This window comes from Brassica rapa, chromosome A07, assembly GCF_000309985.2.
Source record: "Brassica rapa cultivar Chiifu-401-42 chromosome A07, CAAS_Brap_v3.01, whole genome shotgun sequence".
Lineage (NCBI taxonomy): Eukaryota > Viridiplantae > Streptophyta > Magnoliopsida > Brassicales > Brassicaceae > Brassica > Brassica rapa.
In genome coordinates, this window is record NC_024801.2 from 13,295,399 (window position 1) to 13,304,312 (window position 8,914).

General features: G+C 38.6%; 1 protein-coding gene and 1 non-coding gene across 2 annotated transcripts; both read right to left on the minus strand.

Moving 5' to 3' along the window:
• Positions 1–33: 33 nt before the first annotated feature.
• Positions 34–1,869, minus strand: LOC103829846 (E3 ubiquitin-protein ligase ATL15-like). The gene has a single exon (XM_018652774.2). It carries the CDS (start codon positions 1,103–1,105, stop codon positions 71–73), a length of 1,035 nt encoding a protein of 344 aa, XP_018508290.1. The 5' UTR covers positions 1,106–1,869; the 3' UTR covers positions 34–70.
• Positions 1,870–7,005: 5,136 nt separating this feature from the next.
• LOC117127045 lies at positions 7,006–7,112 on the minus strand. Its single transcript, XR_004449803.1, has one exon. It is a non-coding gene; the product is annotated as a small nucleolar RNA R71 (small nucleolar RNA).
• Positions 7,113–8,914: the final 1,802 nt, after the last annotated feature.

Consider the following 8,914-nt stretch of genomic DNA (forward strand, 5'->3'; position numbering starts at 1 on the left):
AAACCTGTTCACACCAGACTCGCATCACCGACATTGTTCTTTCCAGTGACTAACCGATCAAACGGTGACCTTATTGCTGATTTGCTTCAATCAAGCCTTTGTGTGGACCAGCAGGCTCCTGAGCTCCGTGGATATCCAGAGACTGAAATGACCCGGTACAGTACGGAGGAGTTATAGAAAATGGTCTTCGGTGTAACCGACCGTCTTGATCAAACTGTTCAAAGTAAAAATAGTTTCTTTCATTCCCTAGGCTTCCGGTTCTGTACCCTCGTATTGAGCTCCTCACTTGAGGTAACGCAATATGCCCTTTTGACTCTTGGTTCACCAGCTGGTCGTGTATCTCCTGCGGTAACCTTAGCTTGAACCGGTCTAGATTTTCCCTCATTTGACCGGTAGAACTCGACCGGCTAAACAATCCGGCTAACTTCCAACCAGTAGACATGGACTTACGTGGCATGCTCTTGTTACCTGACCAAGCCACTGAGTCAATCAACCGCTCGTCCGGAGAACCCAAAACCCTTCTCCGGTTATCATCAGAAATCAACGTTCGGGGAGAGTTCTGACCGGATTCTCTAGCTAAACCGGATATCTCGAAAGAAACAGACTCACCCGGTACAGGAACGAGATTGGCACGGCAGAGAGGACACGTGACGTGAGAACGTAGCCATGCATCTATGCAACAAGTATGGAACACGTGGCAGCATTGAGGAATCAACCGCAGCGTTTCATCGTCCTCAAACCCGTTAAGACAAACGGGACACTCTAAGGCTGCTTTGCCAATTCTCAACGTCTTCACGGTGGAGTAACGGAACGTTGGAAACGTTTCTATGACAGACGCGTCGAGCCCACACGCCCCCTGCCTCTCGCTAAGCCAGTTTCCCCTGTCGCCGGATCTTAATCCGTCGTCGATCCCTAGAGCTTGCGTGAGATACTTTCGCATGTAGACGACGGAGACACATCCAAGTGAGAAAAAAACGCTGACGAATACGATCATGATTATAGCCGTGGTTGGTTTTAACCCTGCTCCTCCTTCAGTATCGGTGCTTTGAGCGGCAACGAGCCGTAACAGGAGCAAGAAAGAAGGGTATAAGGTAAATCGTGACATGACAATGAGTTATGGTTCCTACCGGATGAACGAGCCTTTTATAAAAAACAAAAGCCTCGTGTGATACATTTTCTAAGGGAGCGGTTTGCTTAGCTTAATGACTACAAGATGGTTGACTTTTGAATTGTACCAAAGGTACTACTATCCCCTGTATATGAAGCATTACAGCGTGTTTTCATAGCTATGTGATATCACGAAGATGATTCTTTAGAAAAATAAATTAGTCCAATCCATATAAATATGTATTATACTTTTTATTAAACTAACTATACAATTGTTTAGTAATACACAAAAAGAATATTTTATTTTTCCTTAAATAAAAGTTACAAAATTATATAATATGATTAACATATATATGACAATTAATGATTATGAATAATACATATATGATAAAAAAAATTGTATCCTCTCTCTTTTTGTTTAATTTTATATTATTAAAAGAAATTAAACAATCACATTAAACATATAAATTAAACAATTAATGTGATATTTTTTTAATGACTAGAAATGAATAAAAATGGTAAAAGTCCTACATTGAAAATTTTGTGATCAGTTGTTTAATTTTTTTTGTTCAAGCAAGATACAAATGATCATAAATCGTATTGAATATGAAGCCTCATAAATAGATATTCATATTATATATATATATTAATATCATTTAAATTAAATTATACTATATAAAATATATAAATATGTTAATTTCAAAATTTACAGTGAATAGCTATTGAGATCTTAATATTTTAATTTTGAAATTTGTATAGAAAAATCTCACATTAAAAGTTTTGTGATTAACGGTTTAAATTTTTGTTACATCAAATTTAAAAAATGTTAATAAAATCATATGAGTAGGAAGTGTCAATAATAAATATTTATATTAAAATATACTATATATATATCTATGTTAATATAACAAAAGTTTAATTATATACCATATAAAGTAGAAAAAATGATTGTTTTGATTTATTTACCAAAAAAATGATTGTAAATTAATAAAAAGTATTAGTTTTGATTTATGTGCTTACTCTAATGTATATACTTCCCTATAGTTTTAGGTACAATTTCAAACACACTCAAGCGATCATCTGAGTATCTTTCTGCCAGCTTAGAAGGAGGAAGAGATATCAAGCGGCACAAACCAGCAAAATTTCCGGATATGGAAAAAGTTGTTTTTGAGTGGTTTCTTCAATATCAGGATCGTGTGAATATGATTGGCGAGCTAATTTTAGAAAAGGCAAGAGAGACACTGAAACTTGTATACCCTCTACCAGAATCTGAGCATCATCTTTCTTTGGGTTGGCTTGAAAAGTTTAAGTTACGGCATGGTATCAAATCTTTTCGTCGCTTTGGAGAAAGTGGTTCAGTTAATATAGAAGACATGGAGAAGAAACTGGAGGCTATTAGGGAAAAAATAGATAAGTTCTCCAAAATGGATGTTTTTAATATGGACGAAACTGGTTTGTTTTACAGGTTACAAGCTGATCATTCTCTTGCTACAAAACAACTTGAAGGAAGAAAACAAGACAAAGAAAGACTAACGGTTGTTTTAGGAAAAAAAAGATAAGTTCTCCAAAGGGGATGTTTTTAATATGGACGAAACTGGTTTGTTTTACAGGTTACAAGCTGATCATTCTCTTGCTACAAAACAACTTGAAGAAAGAAAACAAGACAAAGAAAGACTAACGGTTGTTATTTGCTGTAATGAGGATGGTTCTGAAAAAATTCCTCTATGGATTATTGAAAAATATGCAAAACCACATTGTTTTAAGAATATCAACATGAACAACATGAATTGTCACTACCGTGCGAACAAAAGAGCTTGGATGACAAGTGTTATTTTTGAATAGTACATCGCTGGTTTGATAAGAAAATGCATGGTAGAAGAGTTTTGTTTGTGGTTGATAATTTTCCAGCACATCCAAAAAATATTGAAGGACTACAGAATGTTGAGTTGTTCTTCTTGCCACCTAATATGACATCAAAAATTCAACTTTGCGATGCTGGAATAATAAGAGCTTTTAAGATGCATTACCGTAGAAGACTTTACCGTGAAATTTTAGAAGGTTATGAGTTGGGACAATCAGATCCAGCTTAGATTAATGTTTTGGATGCTATCAATTTTTCTGTGGGAGCTTGGACGGTCAATGTTCATTAAGAGACAATAGCGAATTGCTTTCGACACTGCAAAATCCGTTCAGAAGATGACATACCAATAATTTTAGAAGAGCAGTCCACCAGTGAAAACAACATTCATGAACTTGAGGTTGTGATTAATAATCTTGGCTATTGCAATAGAATGGATGTTAAGAACCTACTCGATTATCCCGATGAAAATGATACATGCTTAGAAGCTCAAAGTTTAGAAGAAATTGTAGCTAGTGTTCTTAATGTTGATGATGAACCAGAAGATGATGCTGCGATGCCTTTGGAAACAGTTACACGTAAGGAAGCAATTGTCGCGTCTAAAACTCTTCACAATTTTTGGATGCAGTTCGAAAAGACAACACCAGGAGTTTTTGATGCAGTAAGAAAAATCAGAGATGGGCTCCAAAAGGATTTTAATTTTAATTAAGAAGAAACAAACAACAATAGACTCATATTTTAGTAGACTATCTTAGATATATGCATAAGTTCTTATATATTATTTATTAATTTATGATATTTTTGGGACCATATATTTACATGAGAGTTTAAAAAAGATTATTATCTTATTATTTTGTCGATTTGTGTCAAATTTTACAGTTGTCCAGGTTGGGACGGAAAAAATTTATAGAGATTATTAATTTATCGAGTATTAATTTATAGAGGTTCTACCGTATAAAGAATTTCCAGTTTAGCTCATAATCTTAGTAGAGTATATTTTGTTGATGACAAAAAAAAACATAGCATATTTAACCATCAAGTTTTTTGTTTTTGTTTTTGTTTTGTTGGGATACTCAACTTTATAATAGGGAAACAAGATTAAAAAAAAAATCTACAAAAACGATATAGTTTAAAGATGGCGTTTTTCATTTTGAAATAAATGGAAGTTTATCTGGTAGAGTTTGTTTTTTTTTTTTTATAAAGGGGAGGGTAGAGTTTGTTTGCATCCAACTTTAGAAAGAGTTTTGGATTGTTTCTCATTTGTTTCTTTCTCAGCATTTAATTGTAAAGAAAACTTATCAACTAAGAAAATTTACATTACCAATTTTAGCAAAAAAACGTTTTCTTGCAGTTACTCCTTGAGATCGTTGGGAGACGTTTTCAGAAAAGAAAAAATTATACCATAGACGAAATGGTTGAAGTTACTTGGGAGACCGACATGAATCACACAGTGCCAAAAATCTTCCCATAAAAAAGTTTGTTCGTGCCTTTTCCGATAGCTTTGGAGAATGCTCTTGTTTGATCGCGTGAGCAAGTGCATGCATATACATGCGCATGATGTATATGTTCTGCTTATTCAATCTTATCCGTTTGTTCGCTATGATACATTCCAAGAAAAGAACTTCGATCATTTTTCCCAAAAAAATGAAGATGACGTCCAAAGTGATAGGCAGATGAATAAGTCGGTACAGAGGAAGACAAATCTTAAAATTTATAATCCTATTTGATGATTTAGGCCTTTGGAAAATCGAAAAGGCTCGTTAACTTAAGAAAATCCTTAAATCCAAACAAGCCCAAATTTTAATGTAGGCCGCATTTACACTTAAGATTCCATAAGTTTCCATTTTGTTTTTAAGAAAAATATTGCTGATTACCTGAAGTATAGACCACCACCACATCTAGTTAATAATATAGACTAAACTAATGTATACAATATAACTGATATCTTGCATATTTGCATCGTTTTATCCATTCATCCATGAGCATTTTCATCATATAGATTAGGATTTAGCCATGTCTAGGTTGCATTTTGCATTCATTGTCCTTATTAGGTGTTGGAGTGCCACATGAAGTTCTTGGGGACATTTGGATGCGTTTGGAGCTTAAAGGACGTGAAATAGGTGATCATTGGACGAGCAGAGCATGGGAGCGAGGTTCCACAGCGACGTCATGAGGTCGCTCCAAAGCACCCCCCAGAGCGACTTGCCCAGAGCGACGCCCAGAGGTCGCTCGCATCTCACACCCCTCTCAGAGCAACCTCCCAAAGCGACACCCCGAGGTCGCTCGCGTCTCTATGGCGAGATGACACGAAGCGAAGCCTGGAGCGACCTCTCAGAGTGACCCACTGAGGTCGCTCCCGAAGGCCGGAGCGACTTGTCGGAGCGACATGCCGAGGTCGCTCCGCGTCTATTATCTGCTCGATTCCTATTTTACTTAAGGGCCTTTTGGTCATTTCATTAGGCATGTTTTACATTTCTAAAACCTATGTTTTAAACATCTTTTGTAGCCACCAGGCAGATGATCGTTTGATCGATTGAGAAATACACAAAAACTCTCTGGAGAAGTTCATCTCTTGGATTTTGATTGTTATGTTCTTGTGTTCTTGTTGATTTCTTATCTATTTCTCTACATGATTATTCTGAAATCCAATATGGGTTTAAGAGGAATCATGGAGATTAGTGAATAATCACCTTTTGATTTCATGGGTTAGGGAGATTAAGGGTGATTAGGTTAGAGCTAGGATGTTTTAGTGTAGATCATTCGTATTTCCTTGCTAGTAGAGTAATCATAATGCATCTTCTGAGTTGGCCACTCAGTTGTTGATCCTTAGGCATTTCTCACCCGAAAAGTGTTCGATGAAATGCCCGAGACAACTCTCCTAGGCTTTTAGTATACTTTGCCAAAGACATTTGTTGTTAAAGGTGCTAAGATAGCTAATAGACTTGTTAGTAATGATTGCTTTCATATTATTCAACCAAAGACATTTGATGTTTGAGATATGTTAGCAAATGAGCATTCATCTAGACATAGAGCTTGCTTAGAATTGTGTCTAGGCTTAAGGTCGATAGTTTGATCGATCATTTGCCATCCTTACTTCGATACTTGATCACCCAAGGTCTAATCCCTATGCCCATGAGTTCTCTTTTCCCTTAGTCAAGAAAGTATCATTCTGTTATTGCTTTTTAGTTTTAGTCATAGCTTAAAACCCATCTAAATCATTGGTTGCACTTAGATTAAGTGAGTACTTGCATTCTCGGTGCTTTGATATCCCTCAGAACTGGTTCGACAATCTTTTATACTACAACATTTATCTTAGGAGCCTTGAAAACTCCTAACATCAAATTGGCGCCGTTGCCAAATTCTGAGTAGATTTTAACATTGAGATTTAGTCACTTGCTTGAGACTAAGTCATTTTTATTTTCTTTTGTTACTAATTCTCTTTCTTCACCTCCCTTTAATCTACAGGTGTATGAACTTGAGGAGCAAGGGTCCATCAAACCTAGTTCCAAGAGCTGCAGACATCAGAGCTTTAGAGAGAGAGTGTGCTAGAAAGAGAAGAGACGAAGAGCAACAGGCTCACTTGCAGAGATTGGACACTGATATGGAAGACATACCTCAAAATGATGCGGGCGTCAATGGAGCTAACAACGTTCCACAAAACCAACAGCGAGCAGCTCGACCCATTGGCACTTACGACCGCCCCAACATTCATGGTCATAGATTGGGAATCCGAGCACCAGCTGTGGCAGCCAACAACTTTGAGATCAAATCAGGACTCCTCAACGTGATCGAGAACAACAAGTATCATGGCTTGGCTTTAAAGGATCCATTTGATCACTTGGACAGGTTCGACAGCTACCGTGGGTTGTCAAAAACCAATGGTGTGTCCGAAGATGCCTTAAAGCTCAAGCTATTCCCTTTCTCTTTGGGGGGATAAGGCATGTCAGTGGGAGAAGTCTCTACCCAGCGACTCCATCACCACTTGGGATGACTGCAAGAAAGCATTCTTGGAGAAGTTCTTCTCTACTTCAAGAACTGCTAAGCTGAGAAACGAGATTTCTAGCTTTCAACAGAAGAACTTGGAAGGTTTCAGTGAAGCCTGGGAGAGATTCAAGGGCTACCAAGCTCAATGCCCACACCATGGCTTCTCTAAGGAAAGCTTGCTGAGCACATTCTACCGTGGTGCTCTTCCTAAGTACAGAGCCAGACTGGATACAGCTAGCAATGGATTCTTCTTGGGGAGAACTGAAGAGGATGCAGAAGAGCTGGTTGACAACATGGTAAAGAGTGATGCAGTCTACAGTGGAGACCATGACAGAGGCAGTAGAACAGATGATAAGCAGACGAGGAAAGAGATCAAAGCTTTGGAAGAGAAGATCGACCTACTCATTGCTGAAAAAGCCACCCAAGAGCAGCTAAAGTTTGTTGGTAACTCCAAGCAGGAAGATCCACTTGCTGTCAATGAGGTTGATGGTTTGGAAGGTCAAGAGGAGTTGTGTTTCATTAACAACAATGGTAGCTGGTACAAAAAAGAGCCCAACTTTCAGTACAACAACTACCAACAGAAATCCTATCCAACCAACCAACAGAGTGGTTATCCGCCTAGAAACAACCAGCAAGGCAGCTATCAGCCTCAGCAAAACCCCTCGTCTGGTTCCTCTGCTCCTCAAGAGAGCAGCACTGATACCTTACTGAAACAAATCTTGGAGTCTCAGACTAGAAGTGAGAAGCATGTTGGTTATGAGTTGAAGAACCTTCATACCAAGATTGATGGGAGTTACAATGAGCTCAACAACAAATTCTCACACTTTGCTTCTACAGTCAGGAATTTAGAGAATCAGTTTGCTTCCATGAAAACTCACCAGAATCGCCAGCAAGGATCTCTACCTGGAAAGTCTGACCAAAATCCCAAGGAGGCCAAGGCTATCACCCTTAGGAGTGGTAAGCAGTTACCTCCTAGAACCCTCACCAAGGATGCTGAGAAACTAAGTGAGGGGGTTGCCATCAACATAGATGATGAAGTGGTGATTGTTGATGAGAAGATCAATGACGAGATCTTGGAGAAGATAGTGGAAGCCAAAGGTAAAGGAAAGGTTGGAGAAGAGAAGAAGACATTAAAGGATGGTGAAGTTGTTACTCCAGCAAGTGAAAGTTCTTTTGTTCCTCCTCCCTATGAACCCAAACTTCCATTCCCTGGTAGATTCAAGAAGCATCTGCTAAAGAAGTACAAGGCTCTGTTTGAGAAGCAAATGAGTGAAGCTCAGGTTGCAATGCCCATCATCGATGCTTTTATGTTGATTCCTCAATACAGCAAGTTCTTGAAAGATGCTGTAGCTGCAAAGAAGAAGGAGATGGAAGGCATGATGATTCTTACCCATGAGTGCAGTGCCATCATCCAGAGGCTTGATGTTCCAGAGAAGTTAGAGGATCCAGGAAGCTTCACACTACCTTGTGCTCTTGGACCTATGGTATTTGAGAAATGTCTCTGCGATTTGGGAGCTAGTGTCAGCTTGATGCCTTTGTCTGTTGCAAAGAAGCTTGGATTCACTCAGTACAAGAAGTGTAGACTCTCTCTGGTGTTTGCTGATCGTTCAGTGAAGTATTCTGTGGGCATCTTAGAGGACCTCCCTGTGAAGATTGGAAGGTATGAGATACCTACAGATTTTGTGGTGCTTGAGATGGGTGAGGAGGCTCAAGACCCATTGATTCTAGGAAGGCCATTCTTAGCTACAGCAGGAGCTATTGTTAATGTGAAGGAGGGCACGATTGATCTCCATTTGGGTAAAGAGAACATCCTACACTTTGACATCAAGGAGAAAATGAGGAAACCAACTGTGTTCGGGCAATCCTTCTACATTGAAGAGAGGGGCACTCCTGCTGATGAGCACCTTGAAGAGTTACCACCTGAGGACGACGAGGAGGGAGCATCTCCCTCTACTCATTCCCCAT